This window comes from Nicotiana sylvestris, chromosome 6, assembly GCF_000393655.2.
Source record: "Nicotiana sylvestris chromosome 6, ASM39365v2, whole genome shotgun sequence".
Taxonomy (NCBI): domain Eukaryota; kingdom Viridiplantae; phylum Streptophyta; class Magnoliopsida; order Solanales; family Solanaceae; genus Nicotiana; species Nicotiana sylvestris.
The window spans coordinates 127,501,548-127,517,823 of NC_091062.1; the positions used below are offsets into that span (position 1 = coordinate 127,501,548).

Below are 16,276 nucleotides of genomic sequence, written 5' to 3' on the forward strand. Positions count from 1 at the left end.
CATCATCAGATCTAGAGATGTCCCACATTTGGTGTTGATTGGATTAAGGGGGATATACCCTTATGCTCCCCCAGGGTTATGAGACAGGCAGACAGGAGACAGGTCATACCACGGGTTGCTAAAATGAGTCACTTCATAGCTGATTTCCAGGGTGACACCATCCCATATAAGAATGAAGCACAACATATGTGGACTTTGAAGATTATTGTGGAGAAGGATACTATCGAGCCAGACCGATATCATGCAGGCCATTCATACTTTTACCCCTCATGGTTGGATGATAATCTATCGGGAGTCTTTGCGCCAAGGGTTGGTCCAGGAAATAAGGTCATAGATGAGTTTGCCAAAGCAGAGGTGAAGTAGAACAAGCTGCGCAAAAGAGTTCGAGAGTCTGAAGTTGAGCATATGGCGCAACATAAGGCCAATATGGAAGTGATTAATGAGTGGAAAGAAAGAGCTGTTAAATCCAGCGAGAGGCTGGAATATCTGGAGTACAATTTAATGGAATTGGAAGGGAAAATAAGGAAGAGGGTCACCAATTCCCAGAACGCTGAAGGAAATGAAGGAGGGCATTTGGCAAGGGCATTCCTACTGTTGAACCTGCACGAGCTGGGAGAGTTGATCGAAAATAGCATCTGGTCTGGAGAGGGTCCTTCTGGGACCAAGTATATTAGATTTACTTGCTTTCCTTTTAAATGTAATAAGGCCACGTGCCATTAGTAACATTATCTTATTTAGTGTGGTTTCCTTTTACATTAATGAAACGAGGAAATTATTGGCACTGAATTTCTCCAAATTTATTTGTCGCTAGGCCTACCTCGGGCACAACGAGGCTCCTAAATTAGGACGTGAATTTACATTCCCGCAATATGTGTTTAAATACTGCAAACATTTTAGAACCCTTACTGACTTGTTTACCTTTTGTTTTTCTTTATTCTTTATTCCCATCCCCTAAGGTTGGTTCGCACATACTGGCATCATCAGCGTATCACACCAGATATGGAGGCCCTCCACCTCCTTCTCCTCATCCAAGTAATACAAAGAGCAAAGGGAAATCTAAAATGGATGACTTAAGTGGTATTCGAAAGGAAAATGTGGAAAATGCAGAAACTTCAGATGGACGGAGTACTCCGACACCAAATGATTTAGTTTTAAGATTAGAACAAAAGATACTGGAGCTACATGGAGAACTTGAGCAAGTTCGCAACTTGGAAAACTTATCCCTCACCCTGAATGTCCCTGATGTCAACCAACAAAACACCAAAAACCCAGCACTTCCCCAAAATACACTGAACCAACATCCACAAAACCCTCCTACACCGCATCAATATGTAACTCCACCTCAAAATCTCAATCTCTTACCAATACGAACTCCGCCACAACACCACCATCAACCAATTCAGTACCCACCAACCGCTACTTATCACACTCCCCAGAACACACAACAACCCATACCCGATCCTCAAAACTCAACCAATGACCACCACTGCACCCAGGCTCCTGGCACTCACCAAAACAACCCTATATACGTGGAAACCGTACCTCACTCTATCCAACCAACTTCCTATACACCAGAATCCACTGAGAAGGACCTGCTCATCAAGAACATGGCTAAATAACTCAAGAAATTGACAAGTCGAGTTCAGGGTATCGAAGGAGGCAAAGGGATAGAAGGTTTGAATTATGAAGACTTGTATATACAACCGGATGTAGAACTGTTAGAGGGTTACAAACCTCCCAAGTTCGAGATGTTTGACGGTACAAGTAATCCCAGGGTTCATCTAAGGACCTATTGTGACAAACTCATCGGGGACGCAAAGGATGAAAAGATCAGGATGAAGCTTTTCATAAGGAGTCATACGGGAGACGTTTTGTCCTGGTACATCAGCCATGATAATAAGAAATGGTCCAACTAGGTGAGTATGGCGTTTGATTACATGGACCGATTTAGGTTCAACACAAAAACTGTGCCAGATGTTTTCTACATTCAGAACCTCAAGAAGAAGCCCACTGAGACTTTCTGTGAGTATGCTACTCGTTGGAGGCCAGAAGCAGCCAAAGTCAGGCCATCTTTGGACGAGGAACAGATGAAATTTTTTTTTGTCAAAGCACAGGATCCGCAATACTATGAAAGGTTTATGGTTATTGAAAACCATAAATTCTTTGATATCATCAAACTTGGGGAAAGGATCGAAGAAGGCATCAAAAGCGGGATGGTAACAAACTTTGAGGCATTACAGGACATAAACAAGGCATTACAATTAGGCGACATATCAAAGAAGAAGGACGTTGGGATGGTAATGGTGGTTCAGGGTCTGAAATCTCCACTAACATATCAAACACCTCCACCCACATATCAAACACCCCCCTCCCATATATCAAGCACCACCACTTACATATCAACCCTCATCTCCCAAATATTCCTAACCGGCCACTGTCTATCATACCTATAATTCCCAACAATCTCATTTCCAGTCACCTCCAACTGACCAAAATTATCCAAGACCACGACCTAATTTTGACCGCAAACCACCTAGACAATACACCGCTATTGCCGAACCCATCGACCAACAGTATGAAAGGTTGAAGGCTGCTAGTTACGTCACTTCCATTCCTACTGTGGCAGTAGAAAATCCATCCCAATGGGTCAACCCAAACAAAACATGTGCATACCATTCGAGTATGAAGGGACACACCATTGACGAGTACCAAACATTGAGACAAAATCCAAACACTGATTGACAACAAGGTTATACAAAGAGGCTATACCCAATGTCCGCAACAATCCTCTCCCGGATCATAGGGGTGGTGGGATACAAGGAATGGGATCCTGAGGGGTCAATCGGGCTTATTCAATAAGGCGATGACTTTAAACTCGCAGTCACACTTACTCCTATCGTAGTACAGACTCAGTAACCAATCGAGGTTGAGATAGCTGCATCAGTTCCATTTGAGGTAAAGGTAGCTCCACCTATGGCCATGCGTGTTCCATTTGAAGTGGAAGTGGCCACACCTTTCACAGTGACAGTATCAATCACCCCTCCTTTCAATTCAAAAGCAATACTCTGGGATTATGCTGTTGAAGCTAGGCGAAAAGGAAAGGCAAAAATGAAGGAATCCGATATTGCACAATGAATGACTAGGACCGGAAGAATCTATACACCTGAACACTTGGGAGGACCAAGTACGGATGCCACTACCAAGCAGCCTGTCATTGAAACAGGATCAGATGACCTTTGGAGGAAAGTAAAAGCAAGGGAATACTCCTTCATCGATCCTTTGAACAAAACCCCAGCTCAAATATCCATACTATCACTATTGTAAAATTCATAGGTACACAAGAATGCTTTGATGAAGGTGTTGAGCGAAGCTTATAGACCCAACAATATCACCTGCGGAGAGATGGCCAACATGGTAGGGTAGGTGCTGGAAAGTCATAAATAATCTTCCATGTGGATGAACTACCGCTTGAAGGGTTGAATCACAACCGAGCATTGCTTATAGCGGTGCAATTTGAAGACAAATTCATCGCCAGGGTCTTGATTGATGGAGGTTCGAGCCTCAATATTTGTCCATTAAATACTCTGAAAAGATTGGGCAAAGGTTTCCATGAGATACGGGTAGGAAGCATGAATGTGAAAGCCTTCGATGGGTCTCAAAGGGCCACAACTGGGGAGATTAATCTTTTTCTGCAGATGGGGCCAACTTGGTTTGACGTTGAATTCCAAGTGCTTGACATATCAGCTTCATACAATCTTCTGTTGGGCCAACCATGGATACATGCCACTGGGGTTGTGGCTTCCACACTACATTAAGCCATGAAATTCAAATGGAACCATCAGGAGGTGATCATTCACGGAGACGGGAGTAACCCATTTACACCAGTCAAACCATCCCGGTCATCGGGAACAGAAGAAGGCTAGGAGGGGAAACCTATCATCACATCGAACGTGTCAATGCCATTACTAAAGACAAATGGTGGAGTAGCAAAATAGAAAGCATACTGGCATGGTCTAGATATGAGCCCGGCAAAGGGCTTGGGAAGAATCTCCAGAGTATTACCAAACCAATATAGCTGAAACGTCATGGTACTATCTTCGGGCTCGGATACTAGTATACATGGCAAGCGTATGATGATTGGTCACCTCCATGGTGCCGACCCTATTACCCTCTCGAGCAACCAGTACCAAATCTGGGTCAAACTTTTCACCAAGCTGATACAATATGGGGAACTGTAGAAGAAGAAGCATTAGCTGGGCTGAGGAATTTGTTCATGGAGGACGAAGACATGGATTGCAGTGCAATAAATGAGGAGTAAGAGGAAGAGGAAGAAAGACTCATTATTCAGACTATGGAGAAGGGAGCTGTTCTCAGGAACTGAACGGCCACACCATCCCGGGCCCGCCGATTCCCTGGGTAGCTTTGCAGATTTTATTTCTATAGCCATTCTAGGCATCTAAGATTTTCAGTAATTTTGTTTTAAAGACTTACTTGTTTCAAAATAAATGCTCGATTCATCGAGCAGTACTTGTTTGGATGTTTTCAATTTTCATCAAATGCATTGCTCTTATTTATTCATTATTAGCTTCCACATTTTTTCTTTCTACAACGTTATTATTACTTTTCCTAATGAACCGGTGACTGTGACATGTAATGAGGCAACTCAATATGAGGATAGTGATTCGGACGGAGAAGATGAAATACCTGAGGAAGTTGTCAGGGAGGTTGAAAAATTTGAAAATAAGCCTAAGTCCAACCTGGACGAAACCGAAGCAGTAAATTTGGGGGATGTCGAGACCGTCAAGGAGACTCGCATCAGCATTCACTTATCACCAACAGAGAAAGAAGAGTACATTTGTTTCTTAAAGGAATATGAGGACATCTTCGCATGGTCGTATGATGACATGATCGGTTTGAGCACGTCCATAGTGGCTCACAAGTTGCCTACTAATCCCATGTGTCCGCCAGTGAGACAGAAACTCAGAAAATTCAAACCAGATATGAGCCTAAAAATCAAGGAGGATGTTATTAAGCAGATCAAAGCCAAAGTCCTCAGAGTGGTTGAGTACCCAACCTGGTTAGCCAACATTGTACCAATTCCAAAGAAAGATGGGAAAGTCATAATATGCGTTGACTATAGAGACTTAAACAGAGCAAGTCCCAAGGACGACTTTCCACTGCCAAATATACACATCCTGATCGATAATTGCACCAAGCACGAACTCCAATCCTTTGTGGATTGCTTAGCTGGTTATCACCAAATTTGGATGGATAAAGAAGACGCAAAGAAAACAGCTTTCATTTCACCATGAGGGGTATACTGCTACAAGATGATGCCATTCGATCTAAAGAATGTTGGGGCTACTTACATGAGAGCCATGACAACCATCTTCCATGATATGATACACAAAGAAATAGAGGGTGTATGTGGACAATGTCATTATCAATTCCAAAAGGGTCACGGATCACATAGCGGACTTAAGAAAGTTCTTTGACAGGTAAGGAGGTACAACTTAAAACTGAACCACGCAAAGTGTGCATTTGGGGTTCCCGCAAGAAAGTTACTAGGATTCATTATCAGTCATCGAGGGATCGATCTATACCCATCCAAGGTTAAATCTATTCAGGAGTTACCGCCGCCTAGGAGCAAAAAGGAAGCGATGAGCTTCCTAGGACGTCTCAACTATATCAGTCGCTTCATAGCATAGTCTACAGTTATATGTGAACCCATCTTTAAGCTGAGGAAAGATGGCGAAACAAGCTGGTCCAAGGATTGTCAGAAAGTTTTCGACAAAATCAAGGATTACCTGTCCACACCATCGGTCTTGGTCCCGCTAGAGCCAGGACGACCTTTGCTACTCTATCTATATATATTGGATGGAGCCTTCAGATGTGTTCTGGGACAACATGATGAGACAGGGAGAAAGGAGCAAGCCATATACTACCTAAGTAAGAAATTCACACCTTATGAAGCCCGATACTCTCTACTGGAACGCACTTGCTGTGCTTTGACCTGGAAGGCCTAGACATTGAGGCATTACTTTTGTGCCTATACCACCTACCTTATATCCAGGATGGACCCTCTAAAGTACATATTTCAGAAACCCATGCCAACTGGGAAGTTAGCCAAATGGCAGATACTGTTAAGTGAGTTCGATATTGTCTATGTAACTCAAAATACAATCAAGGACAAGCATTGGCAGACCATCTTGCTGAAAATCCGGTGGGAGGAGAATATGAACCCTTAAAATGTATTTTCCTGATGAAGAAGTGTCATTCATAGGAGAAGACATTACTGAAGTATACGATGGCTGGAGGATGTTCTTTGATGGAGCTGCAAATTTGAAATGAGTGGGCATTTGAGTGGTTTTGGTATCAGACGCAGGTCAATATTATCCGGTATCTGCTAAACTCAGATTTCCCTGCACCAATAACATGGCAGAGTATGAAGCATGCATACTGGGGCTCAACATGGCAATCGACATGAATATTTAGGAGTTGCTGGTAATTGGTGATTCAGATTTGCTCGTGCACCAGGTACACGGAGAGTGGGTCACCAAGAATTCCAAGATATTGCCATATCTACACCATGTGCAGGAATTGAGAAAAAGGTTCAAAAAGATAGAGTTTCGGCATGTTCCCAGAAATCAGAACGAGTTTGCCAATGCTTTGGCCACCTTGTCATCCATGATACAGCATCCAGATAAGAATTTCATTGATCCCATCCCAATGAGAATCCATAATCAACCGGCTTATTGTGCTCATGCTGAGAAAGAGACGGATGGAAAACCTTGGTTCCATGACATCAAAGAGTATTTGGCAAAAGGAGAATATCCAGAGCATGCGAACCATACTCAGAAATGCATACTTCGGGGATTGTCCAATCACTTTTTCCACAGTGGAGGAAACTAGTACATAAGAACTCTTGATTTGGGATTATTAAGATGTATCGATGCAAAAAGGGCTTCTAAACTACTTGAGGAGATACATGCTGGGACCTGCGGCCCACATATGAATGGTTTTGTCTTGGCCAAAAAGATACTTAGGGCCGGTTACTTTTGGTTTACTTTGGAGACAGATTGCATCCAATATGTCTGTAAATGCTACCAATGTCAAGTGCATGCCGATATGATAAAAGTGTCGCTGAATGAGCTCAATGTAACAAGATCACCTTGTCCATTCGCCGCCTGGAGAATGGATGTCATCGGTCCTATCGAGCCCACCGCTTCAAACAGGCACATGTTTATTCTAGTAGACATTGACTACTTCACAAAATGGGTAGAGGTTGTATCCTAAAAAACTGTGACCAAGAAAGTCGCCGCAGATTTTGTCAAGGATCGTATTGTTTGCCGATTCGAAGTTCTCGAGTCTATTGTCACTAATAATGTCGCCAATCTCAATAGTGATCTGATGAAAGCCATGTGTGAAACTTTCAAAATCAAGCACAAGAACTCCATAACATACAAACTTCAGATGAACGAAGCCGTAGAAGCTGCCAACAAAAATATCAAGAAGATATTAAGGAAGATGGTAGAAAATCACAAACAATGGCACGAGAAGCTGCCCTTTGCTTTGTTGGGATACTGCACTACAATTCGCATATCAATAGGGGCAACTCCCTACATGTTGGTTTATGGTACCGAAGCTGTCATCCCAGCCGAGGTAGATATCTCTTCTTTAAGAATCATACAGGAAGCCAAACTCAGTGATATAGAATGGATAAGGAGCCGCTATGAGAAATTGGCCCTTATAGATGGAAAAAGAATTAACGCAGTATGTCACGGTCAGCTTTATCAAAACAGAATGTCCAGAGCTTTCAACAAGAGGGTCAAACCAAGACAGTTTGCACCAGGACAACTGGTACTGAAGATGATCTTCCCACATCAAGATGAAGCCAAAAGGAAATTCTCTCCCAACTAGCAAGGTCCTTACATGGTTCACAGGGTGCTAATAGGAGGAGCACTCATACTTGCAGAAATGGACGGAGAAGTTTGGCCGAAACCAATCAATTCAGACGCAGTCAAGAGACACTATGTTTAGACTATTTACATTGCTTCATCTGATGTAATTGAACTATGCTTGACCTGATTCCCGTTTAATAGGGGATACGTAGGCAGCCGTGTGGGTTCGGTCATATCATAATAAAATTTTCAATCCCCCAGGGTAAGAAACTGGGGCAGAATTTTGAGGAGGATCCTCAAAATTCCGGAGCAAGCCCAGCCAACGCCATAGCATGCCAGAAAGTCAGAAATTGGTTAAGAAGTTGGGGCAGAATTTTGAGAAGGATTCTCAAAATTCTGAAGAAGGTTCAACGAGTTCATTGATCACAAACAGCCAAACGATCATCTACCAAACTAGAACAGAATTTGGAGGAGGACCCTCAAAATTCTAACACGAGAAAGCTACGATGTCTCTGAAATGTGTCAAAGTCACTAGTTCATCTAAACTTACTTAATATTTCACTATGTTTCTAAAATGACTCAATTTTTATCAATAATTACATATTTTTGAAAGCTCTATTCCCGTAACAATTAGGTGTTACCCAGAGAAACTCAAACAAGGGCTCCAGAACGGAGCAGAGAAAGGCCAGCGGACAAAGGCACGAACCAACCTCCCCTTACGAAACATACAATATTTCTTTGAGCGAGGGTACATATGACGTAACAATAACATTCGCAATATATATACACGAAGAAAAATCACTATCAAATGGGCCACCAGACACTGAACGTATCTCCAGCTAAGAAACATTTTACCCTTATTTGCTATTCGTTCTTTACATTGGACTAAGCCCTATCCCGAACCTTGCATTAGGCTAAGCCTTGCCTCCATATTTTCATAAGGCTAAGCACTCCCTTCTCATTTGCATGGGACTAAGCCATGTCCCGCATCTCGCATGAGGCTAAGCCCTGCCTCCATATTTGCATAAGGCTAAGCACTGCCTTCCATTTGCATGGGACTAAGCCCTGTCCCGAACCGTGCATGAGGCTAAGTCTTGCCTCTACATTTGCATAAGACTAAGCACAGCCTTCTCATTTGCATGGGACTAAGCCCTTTCCCGCATCTTGCATTAGGTTAAGCCCTGCCCCCATATTTGCATAAGCCTAAGCACTACCTTCCATTTGCATGGGACTAAGCCCTGTCCTGAACCGTGTATGAGGCTAAGCCATGCCTTCACATTTGCATAAGGCTAAACACTGCCTTCCATTTGCATGGGACTAAGACCTGTCCCACATCTCGCATGAGGCTAAGCCCTGCCTCCACATTTTCATAAGGCTATGCACTGCCTTCCATTTGCTGGGACTAAGCCCTGTCCCGCATCTCGCATGAGGCTAAGCCCTACCTCCATATTTGCATAAGGCTAAGCACTGTCTTCCATTTGCATGGGACTAAGACTTGTCCCGCATCTTTCATGAGACAAAGCTCTGTCTCTGATTTTGCATAAGGCTAAGCATTTCCTTCTCGTGGGACTAAGCATTGTCCCTCCTTGCATAAAAGTTGCTCTATTCCAGCACTATCTATTTGCTTCTCTTTCGGGCTAAGCTCTTCCCTTAACCTCACAAGACTAAGCCTTGTCTTGTTCACTTTAGCATCATGTTGTTGCATCTCATGGGCTGAAATATCGCCAACCTGTTCAAAGGCACCATAGTCTAAAGGCATCATCCTCATAGCTGGAAGACACCATGCCATGGCATGAGGATCTCTCAAATTTGCATATCATTATTCAAAGGAGCCATGGTTTTGAGGCACCATTTTCATGGCCTGAGAACATCATTTCATGGCATGCGAATCTCTTATCTCACAATTCATGGCCCAGGATATCATGGTCTAAGGACGCCATCCTCAACCGTCCGAAGACAACTTTCATGGTCCGAAGGGAATCTGCATCATGTCTAAATTTCCGCACGAATATATGCTTGTAGTATCTTTATTTGCAGGTGACCTGGTGAGAAATCCCGCTTCGAACCCCTTAGTTATATCAAACTTGACCTCTCACCATAACTATTCTTTCACCTATCCCGAAACCTAGTGTCCATTCTTGCGATGACTTCATTGGTATATTCTGCCGATGAATTTGGAACTACACATGGCCTGATTCCTGTAAAATCAGGGATATGTAGATAGATCAAAGACCAGAGTCCGGCCTCTATCTTTTAAGACATCCCATTCGATCAAAATTGGCCATTATTTCTTTACCCGAAAACTCTTTCATCCTTCCCGGGTAAAGAGGGGCAGCTATTGATACCCAATTTTTCCTTCATATATATTTAAATCTGCATACATACTTTCAAAATATTGTATGCGCATTTTCAAACATGCACAAGTGTTTTTATAACTTCTCTATAATTTTAAAAGCCTTAAATCAATTTATTTCTGTATTTTTATATACAATAATTATCCCTCATATTATTTTTATGATAATTTAATCATCTAAATTCGTAATTTAAGCCCATATAATGCTTAAATATTTTAATTGCATTTTTTACAATCACATTTGCATTTTTAGGCTAGAATTGCATATTTTTGCAACAATAGCCTATATATATGCACAATTATATTATCCATACAGAAAATAACTTTTCATACTTTTACAATATTAAGTAAGTATTTTAAAGCATTTTCATGCACAGATATGGTTCAAAATCTTTTAAGTCTTGACTATTTCCGTCTATGTTCATCCCAATACCTGGGAGTACAAATATCTTCGAATTTTTAGGGTTTTAAATCTCCGGTTCAAACCAGATTTGGTTCAACCTCTGTTTATTTTATGAATTTAGCTAATTTTTGGTTGAATCTGTTTAGATCTTCTCAGATTTGAAATGATTTCATGTATATTTTGGTATTTCTTCTTTAATTTTTCAGTATTTCCACCTCGATATTTTCTAATCTTTCCTTATTATTATTATTCCTGATTGATTTTGGTTTACCCTAGAATTAGAGTCTTGATTTCAATGGATTTTTTATACAAAATATTTGACTTTTAAACATTTTCGTCTCTGAGTGTCTATTAGGGTTTCCTTATTTTTTTTACTATATGTTTCTGTATTTCTGCCTAATCTCTTATAGTTCTGATTATTTAACCGATCATTTTACTATTTCTACCCGTTTGCCTTAAAACTTAGTCGATTAATTGTTAATTAATTTCACTTACCTAAATTAGGGCTTGAAATTGGACTTTCCTTTAATACCAATGTTTCCTTATCAGATTTTACCTGTTCTTACCTTATGTGCGATTAATAATTGGTGCTACAGGCCAGATTTTATGCTTTGATTTTTAGAACCAACTTCTAATTGATTTCGGAGTTAGTTCTTGCCTTATTTAACCTAGCCCTTAATTAGTGATTGATTCCATATACAACTTTTCTTAAATCAAGGAGTACTAGCCTGATTTTACTGCTAATTTGTTCATGACAGACTTTATTTGATTGATTGTTTGATTATTTTCTTGCCTTATTTTTGCAATGACAATTTGCCTTGCCTTACTTACCTATACTATTTGACTCCTATATATATGTGTGCATTCTCATTCTACAGACACGAACATTAGTTCATAACACAGACACACACACTCAAACTCTTCTCCTTCTTGGCTACTTGTGTTACTTGTGTTATTGTGGGTCTAGCTAAGGCTAGATAGTAAGACTATACTTGCTCTATATTCTGCACTCTTTTTCCTCAACTGGTATGTCTCTAGTTACAATTGAAATCCAAACTCTACGTGTTTCATTCCTGCATTAGTTCATTATGAATTTGACTTCTTTGTTCAAGCATGCCTAAATTTTGCCCTATTTAATGTACAACTAGTATGTCTACACTTTACATGTTTATCTGATGCATTACAAGCCTGTGTGTGGATTTATGATTAATCCTTTAGCTATGTGATCATGCTATGACCCTACTTGTGTGTCTGATTCTGTCTTCTACATCTTTGCTCCATGTTTTAGTTGCTTGCTATCCTAGTTAATTCATTATGAAGCTCCTAAGTGTTCTATGTTGTCTACATGACTCCCTACCCCTGTTCATGTACCCTCAATGAGATTCCTACATGTCCTAATCCCTTTCACCCTTGTGTGCAAACCTGCATGCTAAAGTGCCTGTGAATCTGAACCTTCTATGATTGACTGGCTGCCTACTGAATTTTGCTATCTTCTGAACTGTTTTCAAAAATGTTATCTGTATTCTTCTAAAAACTAGCTTTCATTCCTAGTATTTTCCCAAAACTGGTGTATTCCAGAAAATCTTTTTTTTACTTCTAAGAAGTTATCTCCATATTGTTTTCACTAATTCTTTTTCAAGTACTCTCACTTACTCTTAGGTTATTAAGTTCTACCCCTCTGGTATGTGTACTGCTTAGGGATCCTTGAGATCTCTCTGAACTCTAGCATATCAGGGCTAGCTTTTCCACACTGCACGTAACAAGTCCTTACTTAAAAAAAAGTCTTGGTATGAGCATTGCCCGTGATCCTTGAGGTCCTTAGGAAACTCTGACACACCTAGACACTTGTTGGCTATGAGATTTCTGAGCATTTGAGACTACATTAAAGGCCTAGTGCTCCCAGGTTTATTTTTAGACCTGCTTCAGACTCCCTATAGTATTACTTTACATTTCGTTTGTATAATTTATGCAATTCTGGTCTGTAATAATTATTTATAAACAAATATTGGGGTAACTAATAAAAGGGGAGGTAGTTTTTTGATACTGTGGGTAAAACTGGGTAGAAAACATGCTATAGGCTTTATACTCTGTGAATCTGCATTAGAATCCATGTTCTAGGATTGATGTGTTCATTTACATTTAAATCATGTTGAACCTGTGCATTGGATATCCTGTTTTTAGGGCCTTTAGGTTTACTGCTTCAGCATGTTGCATGCTTAATTCTTGGTTCTTCACAAGTACTATCATATAGACATCCTACTATTAAATAATCTTAATAAAACTGTCATTCCTGTATGCAATAGATACCATGTTCTTAAGAACTCTGTTTGCATCTGTTTGAACCATGTCTATTTCGATTAAATCAATAGCTGTCCATGAAAAGGTTTAAAACATACTCACGCATAGGTATCGTGTCTCTGAACACAAATTGATAAATCACTTGTTATAATCTGTATCACTTAGATAAGCATGCCTATAAGATAAAAGAACTTCAAACTGTTTAAGAATTCCCTAGATTCGTGACTATATATACGCACTTAGGCAAGCCTTAGGCTGTTAAATAATTGTGAAACCAGTTCTGCCTATGTGTGAAATTATCCAGGCTTAACAGGCTATAAAACCAGTAGGCAAACTGGTTAGAATTCTGCCACTTCCCTTAAAACACACATTTCATATCTTGTATCTGTAACATTCATCTACATATCATGTTCTTAGGCTCTCTAAGTTCTTCAAAATCTGGTGTTTGAGATGTGCTATTTATTTTCCTATGTATGTGTGGAGGTAAACATGAGCCTTTTACCTGATTTTTTAATTGACAGTCCTATATGTTATTCGTTGTCACCTAGACTTTTCCCTTTTAAACATCTTAGGATTGTCTAGAATTGCCTAAGTCTAGAGGTCCTAAATTCTTCCAGGGCCACAAGGGAGGGACGAGTAGCAGCACGCTTAGAGGTCGTTAATCAAACTCGCTTATATAACCATTAAGGGGGTAATGGGTAGTAAAAGGATATGATGACCTGCGCGCTAATGTCACGTGTAGCCCCTCTAGTTGAGGAGGATTACCGGGCATTGCACAGATTGATCATGTAGGCTAATCAACCTAGGACTTCCCTTTCCCAATTCCTATATATGTTTAAATTATCTAAACTTCTTTCATAACTGTGCATTGGACCATCTCATCTTCCTTTGATCATATATGTATTTAGACAATGAAAACTATCTTTATTTGTAAATAAGTGCTAAGACTGCTTACTTGTTAATTGACTAATTCACATAGTTTAAGTTCGGCGGGGGCCCACCATTGTGGACCGCGAGGGGTTCCTAACACCTTCCCCTCGAGGTTATTTCGAGCCCTTACCCTAATATCTAGTAATGCAAACTAGTTACACGAGTTAATTACTCTAGGTTCTCTAACACACCTTAATCCGTTAGGTGGTGACTCTTCAAATACCCAATTCCCAAAAGGAAACTAGTTGTTCTCCCATGAATGTCAAAACCCGGACTTCCCCGCAAAAAGGGAAAAAAGGGGGCGTGATACTCCATCATCATTTCCCGCTAACTACACTGAAAGCCTCGTCACCATTCCGTCAATGTCACAAACCCAAATTCCTACTGCTGCTAATATCTTCCCACAACCTTTTCCCACTCCACCCGCCAGAACCACCTCATATCCTGCTCTTTTGACCACTCATGTTTTTGTAGCTCCTCCACCAGCTATTCTTCCTTGATCCTCTAGTGAGACCGTGTTCAAAGTCCCCACTGCCCAATACTATGCTCCAGAACCAACGTTCAAGGTCTTAGATCCATACTCTTACACTCCCTATTTTGAGCCTCCCGATAAAATTGAAAAGCCTTCTAAGACAGTGGAGCAATATGAGATATCTAAGAAGGTAAAAATCTTATAGCAGTCTTTAAGAAATATGCAAGGGATAGGGAGCCAGGTGAGCGTGTCTTGCAAAGATTTGTGCTTGTTTCCTGATGTCCAGTTGCCTGTTGGGTTTAAGATGCCAAAGTTCGATTTTTATGACGGACATGGCAAGCCCATGGCCCATTTGAGAGGGTATTGCAGTAAGATGAGAGGTGCCGACATGAAGGACAAGTTATTGATGGCCTATTTCAGTCAGAGTTTGAGCGGTCAACCCTAGAATGGTACACCTATCAAGATGCTAGCAAGTGGTATACATGGGACGATATGGCTCAGGCCTTTTCCTGGCACTTTCAGTACAATATATAAATTGTCTAGAATCGTATGTCCCTCACCAAGATGGAAAAGAAGCCTAATAAAATCTTTAGGGAATACGGGCTCATATGGAGAGAGAAAGCTGCCCGAGTCAATCCCCCGATAGAAGAAGACAAGATGGTCGAGTACTTTCTTCTAGCTCAAGATCCTACTTACTTTGGACATATGATCTCGGGTGTGGGCAAGCCTTTTAATGATGTGGTAAAAATTAGAGAAATGGTAGAAGATGGGCTGAAGTCAAGAAAGATCATGACCTATTCTGCTTTAAAAGCCACAACACAAGTAATTCAAAACGACACGGGAAGCTTGCTGGGTCAGAAGGAACATGATGATGTAGCCATGGTTGTCTCAGGATCATGACATGGCCCAACGGGTCCGCCTCACTAATATACTCAGCCTCGACCCCGACCCCGACCCCAAACCTATCCCCGAGCTCCATATAATCAACCTTAGTATTATCCTCCGAACAATGTTCGGTTCTTTGTCCAACCACTGGGTCACTTCTTATGGCGAGCGCCAGCACCGCATAATACACTCTTGCCTTCACAACATTTTCAAGCATCCAACAACCCTGTAAAATATTGTCATGGAGGATAACAAAGGCAAAGAAATAGTTTCACGCCAATCAGAGAATCCTACACAAGCTTGTTTGAAAAGTTAAAACATTCTGGCCTAATTGAGCCACTCCTCGGCTATACTCTGGACCCATATGCAAAAGGTTTTGATCCTACTGTACGGTGCATATACCACTCTAATGTCCAAGGGCATAGCATTGATGATTGTCGTGCTTTGAGAAGGGAAATATAAAGAATGATTCAAGAAGGGATAATTGTGATCCAAGATAGTGACACCCAGAATATCGCGCAGAATCCTTTACCTGCACATGATGATGCACACTTTATGGGAACTTGCTGACTGAAGTTAATGATATTGAAATTGGAGTGGGCCCTGGTGATTCTGATGAGCAAATTTGTGGCTAAATGTCAAGCTTAGCAATTGAAAAATCATTTCCTCCTCTCTAGGAAGGAATCTTGGTAGCTTGTTTTGATTTTTTTTTATTATCTGAGCTATTTCAAGGTTGTGATCCAAATTTTATTTGTTTTATTGTGTCAAACCTTTCTATCCTTCTATTGTGTTTGTGTGAGTCTTGGTTGTCTATTCTGTCGTGTTTTTATTTTCTGGGTTATTTTAGGGTTGTAACTCGGATTTTAAGTTTTTTTTCTTGTCGTTAAACCATTCCATCCTTTACTCAATGAAATATGGTTTGTCCTTTTGTGTCATTCCGTGCTTAGCTTTCTTCATGCCAATTTTAGTGACATGACATACATGCAGAGTCTTTATCCAGATCTTGAAAGTCAGTTTAATCATGGAATAATGGA

General features: G+C 40.8%; 1 protein-coding gene across 1 annotated transcript; it reads left to right on the top strand.

Annotated features, from left to right (window-relative positions):
- Positions 1-7,419: 7,419 nt before the first annotated feature.
- On the top strand, positions 7,420-7,920 carry LOC138871253 (uncharacterized). The gene has a single exon (XM_070149127.1). The coding sequence runs from the start codon at positions 7,420-7,422 to the stop codon at positions 7,918-7,920; it is 501 nt and encodes a 166-aa protein (XP_070005228.1).
- Positions 7,921-16,276: the final 8,356 nt, after the last annotated feature.